Source organism: Hylaeus volcanicus, chromosome 4, assembly GCF_026283585.1.
Source record: "Hylaeus volcanicus isolate JK05 chromosome 4, UHH_iyHylVolc1.0_haploid, whole genome shotgun sequence".
Lineage (NCBI taxonomy): Eukaryota > Metazoa > Arthropoda > Insecta > Hymenoptera > Colletidae > Hylaeus > Hylaeus volcanicus.
In genome coordinates, this window is record NC_071979.1 from 14,055,624 (window position 1) to 14,070,951 (window position 15,328).

The 15,328-nt window shown below is 33.1% G+C and overlaps 2 protein-coding genes across 10 annotated transcripts in view; one reads left to right on the top strand and one right to left on the bottom strand.

Moving 5' to 3' along the window:
• Window positions 1-7,705, top strand: part of LOC128875656 (monocarboxylate transporter 13-like) — a 16,700-nt gene extending 8,995 nt beyond the window's left edge. For 3 of the 6 annotated variants that reach the window (XM_054121432.1, XM_054121435.1, XM_054121436.1), the window contains exons 2-5: window positions 847-1,099; window positions 1,445-1,571; window positions 1,919-2,098; window positions 2,442-7,705. In XM_054121432.1, coding sequence (XP_053977407.1) covers window positions 886-1,099; window positions 1,445-1,571; window positions 1,919-2,098; window positions 2,442-3,795 — 1,875 coding nt within the window. In that variant the 5' untranslated portion in view covers window positions 847-885 and the 3' untranslated portion in view covers window positions 3,796-7,705. The other 3 variants (XM_054121437.1, XM_054121434.1, XM_054121433.1) reach the window with 3 other exon arrangements.
• A 133-nt stretch (window positions 7,706-7,838) lies between these two features.
• Window positions 7,839-15,263, bottom strand: LOC128875659 (regulator of G-protein signaling 7). Of its 4 annotated transcripts, XM_054121443.1 has the most exons (14): window positions 14,988-15,261; window positions 14,844-14,904; window positions 14,400-14,517; window positions 12,355-12,580; window positions 12,133-12,229; window positions 11,915-11,965; window positions 11,676-11,831; window positions 11,363-11,586; window positions 11,065-11,291; window positions 10,805-10,918; window positions 10,608-10,733; window positions 10,338-10,524; window positions 10,057-10,149; window positions 7,839-8,212 (listed from the first exon to the last, which is right to left on the bottom strand). In XM_054121443.1, the coding sequence occupies exons 4-14, from the start codon at window positions 12,571-12,573 to the stop codon at window positions 8,150-8,152; spliced, it is 1,557 nt and encodes a 518-aa protein (XP_053977418.1). In that variant the 5' UTR covers window positions 12,574-12,580; window positions 14,400-14,517; window positions 14,844-14,904; window positions 14,988-15,261; the 3' UTR covers window positions 7,839-8,149. The 4 variants fall into 4 exon arrangements, with proteins under 4 accessions (XP_053977418.1, XP_053977417.1, XP_053977416.1 ...); XM_054121442.1 differs by lacking the exon at window positions 14,400-14,517 and having other exon boundaries at window positions 11,363-11,583; window positions 14,988-15,263; XM_054121441.1 differs by lacking the exon at window positions 14,400-14,517 and having other exon boundaries at window positions 14,993-15,262.
• Window positions 15,264-15,328: the final 65 nt, after the last annotated feature.

A 15,328-nucleotide genomic window follows, 5' to 3' on the forward strand; every position in this document is an offset into this window, starting at 1 on the left:
TACATTTGTCATAATTCAGTGCTCTGTGAGCTTAGTTTGGACTTCCCTGGTACAAGACCTATCAAATCCACAAGTGTCCAGACTAAGCTCCTAGAAATGTGTCAAGCACTTGAATTAGCACGTACCTGTTGCCTCCACCATATCGCTAGGTAGTATAATAAATTCGTCATAATTCAATGTCGCATCAATTATAAAAGCTAGAAAAAGCAAACGTCTGACGCAGAGCAAAATAATTTCAAACGAAATAATACGTTCTTCAAATCAGGCATCCTGTACATGTTTTTGCTATTTCCAGCGTCCTGTAATTAGCTTTCTCAGTTACAGGGAACTGAGCATAATATTCTAGACACATCAATCATAGTTTCAATTACTTTTTTTCCTCTTTGTAGTCAACTAATGATTTATTCATAAGATAAGATTTTCCTCGATACGCCGTGCACGTTGGTGCGTTTCGTGCCAGAACTCTTATTCTTAGTTAGACTTGGTAAGGCTCGAGCAGTAATCATGCTTCGCCTTTGTTCGAACATTCTTCTATTTCAAGTTTGAGATCGAATACTTGGGAAGTAGACCGTAATAGCGATCATCTAGAGAGAATGATTTTAAACGAGAAACGGACCATCGGCATTTGTGTTTAAGACTTGTTTAGAAGATTATCCAGGGCCTAATTAAAAATTCAAGGCAAACCAAAAATATAATAAGCTAAATTTGTCATGATGCCAATGAATCACGCAGACATAATTTAACGTATATTTTTTTTATATAACAATGGTTTAGATGTAACTCTTTCCTTTGATTACATTATTTTTGAAAGTTGTTTTTACATTTTTCTTATTGCAATGTTTTCAGATTTACTTTGCCAAGTGTTCCTCGTCGCACTCAGACAACATGAGGGCAAAAGCTGAAAAAACGAAATTGGTACCGCCGGACGGAGGATGGGGATGGGTCGTCCTCACCTCTGCACTTGTTGTAAACTTTCTTATCCCTGGAACAGTGAAGTCGTTTGGAGTCCTATTTGTTGAATTCCTTCACGTTTTCAAAGCATCCTCCACTGCTGCCTCGTGGATGACAGCTTTATGTTACTTCCTGTACAATTCTTTAGGTAAATAATTCAGTCTAAACATAGATCTGTAAGTTCCAAGGATACTATTCAAGCGTATTTGTTTACTTGTTATGTGCGCCTTTCTTAAAGGAGTAAAAGTTTGATCAGTACTTTTAAGTAATTAATAATGTATGTCATCTTACAGTTTCAATGAAAGTTATATTTGTAACAAAAGTACACGTATTAATTATAAAATGAATTCGACTTATACAGTATACTATGCATAATAGAATAACTTAATACTAGTAGATATAGAAGTATCGTAAACAAGTAAAAAGTATTATCATTTAAATTGCAGTCATTCTCTCACAAAGGAAAGAAATTTAACAGAGACTTGTTTCGTAGGCCCTCTATCAGCTATACTGTCCAACAGATACTCCTACAGAACGGTGACCATCATTGGTGGAGCATTTGCAGCTTGTGGGATGATGTCAAGTTACTTTGCCAACTCGGTTTCCTACTTATATGTTAGGTATGACACTATTAATTTTGGACTTCAGAACTGCTTTTAAAATATCACTACTGTAGAATCTCAATAATTGCATTGGCAAATTGGAACCAATTGGAAATTTGACCAATCCATTTACACAGTATATATCCACTACTTATAGATACTATATGCAGTAATGGGACAGGGATTTTTACATCATTGATAGTACTGTAATGTCTAGTGTAAATGACAGGAACAATGTCTAATGTATGTGGTAGTTTCTTCCAAATGATGTGTTAGGCTTCACTCTCTACATAAAATAGCATTGATTCCTCCAAACAATAACCATGGACATACATAATGAAACAATATTTATTTTGTAAATCCAGTTACGGCTTAATGGTTGGAATCGGAGCTGGCCTAACGTTTCCACCGACGGTGTACATCGTGACTGCGTACTTCCAGAGACTTCGAGGATTCGCCAACGGTCTGTGCATCTCTGGCAGCGCCATTGGGACTATCGTACTACCTCCGTTTTTACAATATCTCCTTGACTGTTTTGGATACAGGTAATTCGACCATACTACACATTTTATAAATTCTAATTTCCCATTAAAAGCCATCTGTAGTATCATACTATGTAACTCCTTAACAAGTCGTTGTGACAAAGGATCTTGAAGTTTACGTTGCTTTAGTTAAGCTAATTCACTAGGGTGGTAGCTTTGTTTCCAAATTAACGAGGTAGCTGTAAACGCCAGTGGCTAGATCTCGCTAGAATTCAAGTATCATCAATCTTACCTAGCTAATCCACGTTCAATGTACGCTATACTAACAATTATACTTTAACAAATATAAATACTTGTAATCAACACGAATTACAACTTTCCTAAGATAAATATAAATTTCTTTTAGAGGTGCGGTCCTGATAATGGGTGGAATTACGCTAAACACGTTAGTCTGTGGCATGTTGTACCATCCAGTGGAACAACACATGATCGCCGTCCCAGTAGAAGGAGGAATCGATAACAAGGCATTGACTATGGACGAGTCAGACATTAATAAAAAAAAAGAGACAGATAACTCGACAAAGCTCAGTGTAATGTCACAGGATGCCAAAGACACGGAGGACAGCACTAAAACTAAGCAACTGGAGATTCTGTCGGAACTCCTCGAGAACACAGCATCCACTACCGAAAGTAACGACGCCAAGTCGAAGAAGGAAGAAAACTGTGCCGACGAAAACCTCCATATGACGGACGACCCAAAAGTGGATCAATGTATAGAAAACAAGAACGAAGAGACACTCGGGGATCGAAAGGATGAAAAGGATGAAAAGGATGAAAAGGATGAAAAGGATGAAAAGGAAGAAAAGGAAGAAAAGGAAGAAAAGGAAGAAAAGGAAGAAAAGGAAGATGCAAATGATGAAAATTCCAACAAGAACAAGGGAAACGGTCTACATTATCAGAACGCTATCATACTACGGCGTGGCAGTCATACATCAGAAACTAACGCAACAGCCAATAAGAACAGAAGTTTTGAATTGAATAAACAAAACAAAGATGAAAAAGCCCTTGCAAGCTCTAAGAGTAGTTTGAACGACTTATCATCGGTGAAATCGATGTCTGGAGAGCTGAAGACAAAGCCAGAAGACAAATTACACTTCTTTGACCTGAGCGTACTTAAAGATCCAATCTATTTGGTAATCCTGATCTCAAACTCTACCTCAGCGATTAGCAATACCAACTTTATGATCCTCCTTCCAGCGTATGCTATTTCCCAAGGTTTCGATAGGCACTCGTCGGCTTTACTTTTGTCAGTGGTTTCCGCTCTTGACTTGGTCGGAAGGATCAGCGGCGCCTCGCTATCGGATATCGACTTTGTACCAAAGTATTACTATTTTGTTGGCGGGCTGGGAACTAGCGGATTGGCTTTGGCGCTGCTGCCAATGGCGAAGAGTTACGCGATGCTCTCATTTTTCTGTGCGTTGTTTGGATTGTCCTCTGGTATGTACATTGGTATCACGACAGTGATCCTGGCGGACATGCTGGGCACAGAGAAACTCAGCTCGTCCTACGGAATATCCTTGTTCGTAAACGGAGTCCTCCAACTGGTTGGTCCGCCTGTTTGCGGCGTCATATATGAATCCGTAGGGTCATATAAGCCAATATTTTTATCGTTTGGCATTATACTCATTCTTGGCACCGCGTTGTGGGCAGCCGTGCCCTTAATAAAAAGGAACCATAAAAAGGATCTGGAGTCCGTATAACGGTATATTGCTACTAGTGTTAATAGAATTCGAGTAGTTTTGACTAGGGGAAGAGAAATAAAAGTGGCAGAACACGTGAAATGTTGGTACTTTTACAAAGTAGTGCAAATATGTGGTGGTAAATTATAAATACAAGTGGTCGATGATAACCACTGTGCCCCAATGGACATTGTGCATCTTATCACGTGAACTAGCTACAGTTTCGCGAAAATTTGAGCGCATTTAAAAACTACAAAGTATTTTAAATCTCTTAACGTGGCATTTATAATTATCTATCGACAATGAGTTTTAGTTTATTTCAATTATTTCGTTTTCCATTGACGTTCTATACATTAGTCCTTTTATCTGAAGGAGTACAATAGCTCGTTACTAGTATTATGTTATCCAAGTACTTACTGTACTTTTTTTTTAAAGCAGATTGCCAGAATATTTAGAAAATGAAATAATTACACTTTTATTATCACACGTAATTATAATATTATAAAGTAATAGTAATGTACGTAGTGGACTCATTTTTTTTACTATTGTGTAATTATGAATGACCGCGTGTCATGCTAAATAAGATAAAGGCAGAGACGATGTAAAGAAAATAATAATACAGAGAGCAATGGCCTGTCAGTGAAATGGTCGTTAAGTTAGGTAGATTGCATTAGAGAAAATAGACATTATGTATTTTTATCATTTTAGTATTATTATTACTATGATATCGTCATGTATAGTTTTCCTTTAGCAATCAGCAGTACTACTGAATACGTTGTCACGATACTTCGTGGTAACATTAATCAATATGTACGTACATATTATTAAAGTGACTTTATAAACGATTTTTTGATAGATTTTAAACAAATCCTAAAATATGCCGTCCACATTGAAACACAAGATATATGAAAAATCGTATCAAATTAGTTTTTGTTTGATAATAATGGGCGAATAATTAAGGTTTAGTAATATTAAATGATTCATATTGTTCAACAAACACAATTTTTATTGACGTGTGTAAACGACAAAATAGTTTTTTACTTTTTGTCTTTTAAAAAGGTATTCTAGTGTAAAAGTTTCAAAAGATCGATTTGTACATATTTCCGCTGTCATCGATTCTTACGTTATTTCTTTAAAACAATTTACACAATCATTAAACAAATATGTATTTAAAATATCGGAAATAAAACAGTTTAAAGATCTCTTCCACGCTAGGATACATCTTTAACAAATGAAAATTATCGATGTAACCGAGCAAAATTTCTAGAAAACTTATAAAGCAATTTTCTATGCTTATTAATTTTTTTTTTAATTTTTGTTTTATTTTATAATTCTGCCAAGTACTCGACACAATTACGTATGTATCTTAAAGTGAAATCCGTCTGCAACATGCCTTTTTTGCATTTAAGAATAAGTAATATAATAGCGTTATTTTAGGATAAGAATAAGATTAAGAGTTTACTCTTTTTTTATAGAGAGCTTTCGAAAACTTCACGACTGTGCCAAAGTATTAATGGGTATAATATAATCAGCTTTCGACAATTTCTTGGTGCTTAAAAATCAACGCTACGTTAATTTCGCTTATTATTACTGTATAGTATGTGCGTATATGCGACTGCATACACGTTAGAAGAGTGTTTTACGGTAATGATTATTAGTTAGTTACATTTTTTTAGTCTTAATATTTGCTCAGTTAATTTTTTGTATGCCTTTATACACCGTGCTTTATATATATATATATATATATATTTCTTTTTATGTAAATTAGAATTTTACAAATGATCATGCAGCGTTTATTCGTTAAGAGCTCGCGGCTCGGGATCGGCGTGAGCTCTTAACGTAAAGGAAACATATTTCTAAGTTATGATGATTTTTTCCTGATGACGAAAACGGAATGAAACGAGTTTCCACCGTGCAGGCTAAACCGATCTCTCAGGGCATAGGCCAAATCGAGCTCTTTGCGTGCAGATCAAATCGAACTTTTAACGAATAAATACTGTACATTTATAATTAGTAGGTCGCCATAAATTATACGATACTTTACGGCAGGAGTAACACTTTTCGGTGTTTCAGTGAAAGAAATACCAAATGGTAATCATATTCTATAGTGACATTATGAAAATGTGTGTATTGTAAACTACGACATGAGACGTTCATTACGAAAGTATTGATAAACAGAAATAAACTCGGTGTATCCTTTTAGTGATCGTAGATACGTAAATTTGTCACGCGTTACAAGAAAATATATAATCGTTGTTTAACGAGAAATATGTTTTCGATGATCAGAAATGGATTTTCGTAAGTAACGAATTTCAAAAGTATGGACAACCAGCAATGTTTCCTCTAACGCAGGGAGACAAGTAACTTGTGGAATCTGAGTGCTAGTTGAATTCCATTGAACAATCAGGGGATATACATGCAAGGACGTAAATGCTCTCAAAAAGATATGAAATATAATTTTATTGAAATTGTATAATGTTTGTACTATGCATGAACAAAAATGGTAAAAAATATTAATGACATGTAACTTCAAAAATTAAATAAAATAACTTTCATTTGACAATAAGTAGATGCTAAATCAGATGGTCAATTATGTAAATTGCACGAGTGTCTAGCTTATGTAAACGGAACATCGTTTCAAATTTCAGGTTAATAACAAATTAAAACAGTATGCTCTATTTTAGAATCGATATTTTATTTAAATGTTTACTGTTAAATTGATTTTAACATGTACGTTCTTATTTATCATTATCATTTTTTTTTTCAAATGAACTTTCGCCACTTTCATAATGAACGGCTCACAGAAAGGGTAGCATAATCGATGGAAGAAATATAATAGTAAACAAAGCGACGCGTGAAAGTTGTAAGTAAAAAATGCTAAGAAACAAAGAACGCCGAATCAAAGAGTACCTTTTCTTTTTTTTTCGTGACATAATCAGTATCAATTACTGTATTAAGTAGATGAAATAAGACTGTCATATATCATACTACTCGACTATATTCGCAATGTAGCTTCCACCGAATACACATGTACTTTTAAGTCCGGTAGTACGATACAATACCTCATAAGTAATTAATTAATAAGATTATACAATTTTATTTCATATTCTGTAGTATTATCGGCATGATGAACATACATGTTTTGGAATATCCAAAATAAAGTTTTCAGTCGTCTTTGTTAATAAATCGAAAGCTAGAAAGTAGTGAATTTTCATAAATACTATATGGTTATCTGATAACGAAATTTTTCTATGTAGCTAGCAAGGATCTGAAGTTGAAACGTTGTAATAAAGACGATTAAAAACTGGGTTCTACTTCATAAGTAACATAAGCAAACTTTAAATATATAACATATATCGTTATCATTCATAATTACGTTTTGAATTGTTTTCGTGTTCATGCCCTTTATCTCTAAAAATGACATTACGAAAAGTCATAGAAAAGTTTTTACTTTTACAAAATTGGAGAAACGATATTTCATAAACCCTCAAAATGGTGACTGCAATTCAGCATTAAACAGGGTGGACCTCTACTCTACCTAAATACTTCCACTCTACCACCATCTCTTGCATTTTTAAATACAAAATTTCCAACAACTTTCGTCTAAACAATTTTACAGTATCTGTTATCAACGTGGGTTACTGTGCAATATAGATACGCATTTTGTACTGTGTCGGGTCGGCAAATTTCTCGACTAAAATTATGCTGGGGAAAATATTGTTAAAAATAAATTTTTTTGTTTTTTTTACTCTACGGTGTTACAGAATATTAAAAACTATTAAATTTTGTATTTAAAATGTTTCAAATATCTCTTATGGTTTCGGAGATATTACCAAAAGAATAAATAATCAGAATTATTTCGAAGTGGTGTTTCCACCCTTAAAACCGTTTTTGGGCCAAATGAAAAACGGCATTGTAATTAAATCCGTATCTACTTTATTTCGACTTTACTCAGTCAATTACTTATATCATTTAGTTACATCAATTTTACAAAGACTATGTGCTGCTTTATGGAGTTTTCGATGGGAGGTATTCCTAGTATGTACAAAAGCATCACACTGATACGTGATTTAAAGTATGTATTTTCCATAATTATGATACACAGAGTATAACAAATTATTTATAAACGGAAGATGATTTTACTTTCATTCGATATTTTGAAATTGCACGAAATAAAGAACTAGAGACAAACACATTAAGAAACACGGTCGAATTTATACGTAAACAGTATTCGCATACTTACTTCTGCGAAAGTGAATAAATCTTGCAGTAATAAAATTAATAGTGTTCCTCTTCGAATCGCTGCGAGAACGGAAATACGATTCGAGATTTGGAATGATTTCCGTAATCGAAAAATGTATATAGTATTGATTTACTAGGTGGCCGTATCCCTTCGACCGCTGAATGACACGATAGAACGAATACCTTTTACCGAAGTCTGAAATAATCCAACAAAAGAAACAATTTAATCGATAAGTAAACTAACTGAAAATTTCTAATTACTTCCAGCGATAATTGATAAATCTCATGAAACGTAATGATGATGATTTACGATGTTGATGACCATGACGATGACGATGAAAACGTCTACTCCCTGACTACGCCAGTGCAATAATTGCTTTGTTATTTACTGCCTTGTCATAATGCTGACAGAAAATTTATCTTCCAATCACCGTTGCAAGTACGGTTAATTGTATTAGAGTAATTATTCAAATTGTTACCACGTTGCTGGCATAGCAGATTATAAATTTTATTGTTTATTTTCGATTCGTTTTTGCATGAAAAGCCACCACCTTCAGATTGTACTATAATCACTGTGAAATCCTGCAGAATTTGGTAACAGTAAAAAATGTATTTCACAACTGTTTAGTTATTTCATGATGTCGTTTAAATTTAAAATAAGTTTAAAAATTAAAAGGAACGATTACGTCACAATACTAGAGGGCTTGTCTTTGTGGTCTCAAATACTGTCCTTGTGATGGAATGGAAATAATGGAAGCGAAGAATGCTGAGGATGACTACTGGGTGAAAAAGAGGGGGGTTCAGTGGGTAAGTCCTGTTCTGGCATATATTCCAGATCGGGGAATCCTATACACGTTTCGACCCTATCTAAAGAATTGAGGAAGTTTTCTGAAGATTTCTATCACAAAGGAAAGTAGTACTGGATATACAGCCTGCAGTGGACCTCGCCTCTGGCTATTAATAAAGTTTTTTTTTTTTTTTGGGGGGGGGGGGGCACTGCAAGTTATCGTTGATGTTTTTAAGTCCCTCCCCTATCAAACACGTGGAAGAACACCATGGGGGTTTTAGTGGGTAGGTCTTGCACCGCCGTATAATCGGTGCAGAGAATCTCATATAATGTCTTTCGAAGATTTTCTCGAAGAAAGAAAAGGATCCCTTTCGAGCTTGATTACATTCCGGGACGGAATGGCATTAATGACTAATAAGAGTACCGCTGATGCGTTTAACACTCTATCCTGAGAAAATGTAAGAGAGGGACTCGAGTATCATCGAGTGCCCCTTTATTTGATGGCGGGAGGGGCTATGATTCTTTAAGTGATCGTATAAAGTGTCGGAACTATGTTCTAGTATCCCAGATCAATTCTGAAGGAATCATAGTCAAGTAAGTGGTCAACCTCCTCGTGGTTCCCGCCGTGAGTACCCTTGGAAATTTGATTCCTTGGGGAAACAAAGAGCCACCTCTGCGTATTATTTAGGTACATGGCTTAATTTCTTGACATTTGTCGCCATCCCTCTTCTCATGTGTACGCCTTTCTTATGAAAATTAGTTTCTCTAATTCTGTCCGAGTAATACTCGACATGATGCGCCAAAAAGTAGTGTGACGCAATCGTCTAGGTCAATTTTTATCTATATAAAAATTTTTGATTTGTATTCCTTCAAACACCTTTTTATAAAGGTTTGTTTGTTTTGGTTCTATATCTCCTTTTTTAATTTCGAATTCCAAGCCCTAAGTCATAATGTAAGAACATGTAGTTACATGAGTAATGCTATGATAATGATGATAATGGCGATGACGATGATAATCATGATAATGATAACATAGTTTTGTAATTCCACCTGCTTGTGCACCAATAAATGTGTGTATAGTGCATAAATTAATGTTTATAGATCAAAGTATAATAATAGATCAAAATAACTAGTAAGATAATAAATATGATCATTGTGAACGTAATTATAGTTTTGCAATTGGAGTGTAATAGGTTATAATGCTATCGCTTCATAGTACAGGTATACTATTTCATAGTAAATGGTATATTGACCTTTTTTTTCGAGCCATTGAGAAAGTCCTTATACATTTCTGAACGTAGATACCTCGAGTAACTATCGCTTTTCATCAGATGATATACGTGTGCCTAAAATTTAACAATAGCACGGAACAATTTTGTATTATTCACTTCTCATTGTTATTATTTCTTAGCCTTCTATATTATCATTAGCACATTAAATTTGTCTACTCTAATCATATAAATATTTCTATTTAACTTGAATATCTTTATATCGGTCTTTTTAATTTTAACAGAAAGTTGTTTGGAACTTATACCGCTGCTACGTCGAAACACCATCGATCAGCTTTCTGCAAATTCTTCTTCGTTACTTCAAAAGAATGAGAATCGACATTAATTGGACAACTAGCATCCGGGCCCAAATACTCGTACCAAATCTCATTTATTTTAGTCTGTATTTCTTTCTGTGGCAAAGTTTTTAATTCTTGAACAGCTTCCCAGAATCTATGCATATCAATGACGACTTCAGGTTCCTAATATATGCTTATAATTATTCTTAGGGTACAGTAAAGTTACAATTTACTTACTTCAGATTTTCACCACTAAACTCTTTATCCAAAAAACGTATAAATTGCTCTCTACCGACAGGATCTTGTAACAATTCTTGAAGGCTGAACGCCCACCTTTTCACTCTCCTTGTTGATATTTCTTTTCTATTCAAGTAAACTTAAATTTATTACCCACTCATTGCGTAAAATACACAAAATAAAAAAGAAATACATACGCTAATTTTTCTTGCTCCCACATTTCAGAGTTATCTGATATCCATGGATTCGTGAATTCAGGTTGTATGAAAAAAGGATCATACTCTACATACTGCTCAAAATATCCAATCAGACTAGAATAGTTGAAATATATTGAAGAATAAGTTATATAATTTTTAACATCTCCCGTTATTCATTAAAAATCTTTGTTTTCAATCATATATGAAATAGTAATATTTAAAATAATATTTAGCTTAATATTTAAATAATGTTTACTTACGCATCCGAAACTTTTGATACTTTAGCGTTCGGTCTATCTAATCTAGCATTTAACATTTCAATCTCTTTACGCAATACTTCCAAGGATGACACCATATTTGACCCTGAATGTGAGGGAATTCTACCACTAGCTACTCCTATTTGTACTTTTTTACTTGCCTCTAAACTTGGTTTGTAACTACGGCATGCTTTTTTAATATCCAACTCTGTAGTATTAACACATCCAGGCTAAAACATATTGCAACAATAGTAATTTCCTTATGTGAGAGGTGTAGGTACAACTAGATGAAAATTATTACCATTGGTCTATAAACATCCCAGAAAGCTCTTTCTTGACTATCTAACACTTTCCTTTCTAATTTATCTCTCTTTTTGTCAACTTTACTTTGTGCTTCAGCTTGCATAAAGATAATCTCCCATTTACGTGAAAACATCTTCTGTAACTTGGCCAAATTTTCAGCCTCATAATCTGCTAATTCTAAACGAGTTTTGTTTTGCATTGTTCGTTTGCATAAATAAACTGCTGCAATGTTTTAAACTGAATATAAATTTCTTAAACAAAACATTGGAGCTGTTTCCTTTTAAATACTCTTGTAAAGAATATTTTCATACCATAATCAGTATTTTCTGGTTCCCAACAATTAGATGGCCAAAAATATGGTGTTTGAAACCTATAGAAGGTATTATCATTTCTTACAGTAAGGCAGTGGTCATCGATAGGGAAAAAATATCCATGGGATGCCATAAGATGTGCTACATGAAGAGCCTCTACGATGTTGTTATGTGGTTAGTTCGAATTTAGTACTCTTTTTCATACAATATTACTTAGGTTTTTAATATTTTTATTATACCTTGATCATCTACAGCCATGGTTTTCATCATCCATGACACTAAGTCTGCGCCTGAAATAAGAAAGACTGTTGTACGAATTTGTTCATTACTACATTCATTTTGGTAGCTTTAATTGAAAATTTTTAATAAACAATGGTATGGGACATCTATATCCTATACCCTAGTGAACATGTTAAAAAATGAATCAGTTAAGAATACATTCTCTGTAATATTTTACCTGTAAAGACAGAAGGCGTTTTTGTCATAAAGCTCTTCACTGTTTTTACTGGAACACCTGTTACTTCATCAGACATTTTTTCTACGATAGCTTCCATCTAAAATATATACATGTAAGATGGTACTTAATAAAACAAAAATTAAAGAAATTGTTTATTTAACAATTTCAATGGTTTGTAGATAATCAGAATACAAAGCTATTTTGAATACAAAGTTTAATTACTTTCTGGAATACAAGATAATTGGGTGTATCTTCGGCACACGAGGCAGTGATGTGATATGTGAGACTACTTTGATATTTATCAATTGTTTCCCCATTCTGATTAGTACATTGAATTGTCTGATTATGTCTATTTCTCAATTGATCTGCTGTTCCTCCGATATCACTGCTTTCGCTTGGCTTTTGGCAACATGCCGATTTTTCAGAATTCATAGTTACCATATCCACCCTACAAAAATATTGTCAGGATGCTTTAATATAATTTTTTTTATTCAATGTGTAAAAGAGCATAGAATTAATGCTTTATATAAATTTCATTAGCAGGTACTAAAGGTGTTGATAATAAAGAAGCGCGACCTGTAAAAGCCCTAAAACTCCCCTGACCTAGGGGGACCTAGGTGCAGGTATGGGATTCCTGCATCTGTACTCTATGATATGGTAATCCCGCTCTAAGCAGAATCTACCCACTAAAATCCCTACGGTATCTTACCGCGTGCACAAGTGGTATCACTGAGAACACCAGCAGCGTATCAAGTATCCCCTATCTCCCCTCTCGACGTCAATCCTAAAATAATACTAGGAAAAAAGCATACTTCATACGGGAAGTTTCAAAAAATTCATCATATTTTTTTTCAGATTTTCAAAAGTATGCTTTCAGCCTGAAATATGTATCACAAGAATCACCTACCTCCCTTTAGATCTTATAGAACACGTTACTTTTTTCAAATACGTTTCTGGTGTTGGGTCATGACAGATTAGGTCTTATGGAATCAAAATAAATTTTTCAAATTGAAGATCCTATTTTTAATTATTATACATTGTTGTTTTTGACCCCACAAGTCGAAAACTTGTTTAAATTGTTATTTGAAATATACTAAAATTTGTTTTTGGGGTCCCAATTATATTCATGAAAAATTGAGATTGTTATTTCAAAAAATGTATTTTATTTCCCCAAGGTCTAGATTGGTATTCGGATCCAAAACTAAATGCATGAACGTAATTCGGACGTCATTTAACGAACATAAATTCGGAATAAAAGTTGTAGGTCGCCAATTGAAAAAATCAACTTGAGTTCTGTAGGTATCAAACAAAATTAAATTAGATTTTGCGATGAAAAAATAAAATTTAAATATAAAGATTTATTGAAATTCGTTGAGTTGTTTAGACGCAATAATGTTAGCAGATATCCATACATGTATAATGCAATTCTGTTGAAATATTTCTCTGTTACAAAACTTTCCTTCCTTATAGGTTAGAAAGTCAAAGTTAAAGTAGATATCTTCAGGAGTTCCATAATTAATAGCTCCTAATATGTTATTTGGTCCAACCTACATATATAGATTTTGCATCTATATCAAGCAAATGCTTTGCCTGTAGTTTATTTTGTTACGTATTGTGTATAAGACATGTGCCTAAGACTCCGATCAATGGTAGTAATATAAAAATGTAATTGTTTCAAATATTTCCTTTAGTTTTACAACTATAAAGGAATACCTTATACAACAATCGTATAATTTTGACAAAGTTATTGTAGATTAAAAGCATTTCTATTACAAGTAAAAACATTAACAAGATAGTAGAGTTATTTTCAATGTAATAAAATATAGAATAATTTAACTCATTTAAATTCTATCTGAAACTAAGAATTATAAATACTCCGCAAAGAGAATAAACTATAACTAACTAACTAATTAACTAACTAAGAATTATGAATTAGTCTCATTTAGCCTGAATGGGTTTAAGATAAATTTAATAAATGTGTCTAGTTCATGATCGAAAGATAAATAAAATTTGAAATGAAATACAAATTTTTCAAAACTTCATAAATTGGTTTTATTGGATTAATTTTAATTGAGTAAGTTTTTTTTAGTTAATAGCATAAAATCGTTTCATGAAATGTTGTCAAGCTTTGTAGCTAATTTTGAGAAAGTTTTATTGTAGTATTTATTTATACAGAATATTTAAAGAACATTTATTGCTTTGAAAATATCAAAATGAGATGTAATTGTTTAGTATAAATAGATTAAAATTTATAAAAGTATACTTACCTTAAAAAGGTTTAATTCTCTACTCATGACATGAATGAAAGGAGATTGTCTCATTCACTTGATCGCACACAGTATCGAAACCATTTCAATAGTTCATTTAAGTAAGATATACAATAATCTACATAATAATAAGGAACTAGTGGATAAAAATTAATATATAAACTGATTGTTAATTTATATTTCAAATTAATACAAATTGATATCAATTACAATAATGGAAAATAAAAGTGTTCAATAATGGCACTTCACTACTTAAATTAATTTAGTCAAAATTAAATTAATCTTAAAATAAAATAAATAATCGCAGAGTACTTAATTAAAATTGTTGTATGTATCCTTTAGAAATTTGGAATCATTACATTTCATGCAAATAAAATCGGTATTCGCTAATTTTGCTAATTGAATACAAAAGAAGAATTGTAAATAGTAATAATAATAATTTACCGTCTCTTGAGATGAAAGTCCACATCACAAAAGCGCCCAAAATCAATCATCCATATCTCCTCTGACAGAAAAATTTGTTACTTCGTACATACAATAATATTATTCGCTGATACTAATTCACAATCGATTAATTTTGAAACTTACTTTACCATATTAAATCGAATCCGAAGCACAAATCTTTAGTTCTCATTGGATGATCAATATTCCAAAATTGCAACGGGTAAACACTCGACATCTATGAATGCTATACTTGGAAACGTTAATCTTGAATGCACTTTTCTAATTCTCTAACTAAGAAATGTGTGAATTTCAATCGTTAGTAAACTGACAATGGAGCAATTATCTTCAACAGGTGAAATAAAGAAGCATCTTTGCTGTTTAGATGCAATTCCTCTACTATCCGAAACACGATCAAAACACGACTGCGCGTTCAATTCCGCGCTGCTATTAACCTACATTATTCTTCGACTACGAGACGCGTATTT

Bases quoted from the DNA above. Each gene is read 5' to 3' on its own strand.
- LOC128875659 (XM_054121441.1), bottom strand. From the start codon at position 14,893: ATGATTGATTTTGGGCGCTTTTGTGATGTGGACTTTCATCTCAAGAGA. The intron at 11,587-11,675 runs GTATGAAAATAT...AAAACATTGCAG, and splicing joins ACCAGAAAATACTGATTATG to CAGTTTATTTATGCAAACGA. The intron at 10,525-10,607 runs GTAAGTAAATTG...TGATATGCATAG, and splicing joins TTTAGTGGTGAAAATCTGAA to ATTCTGGGAAGCTGTTCAAG.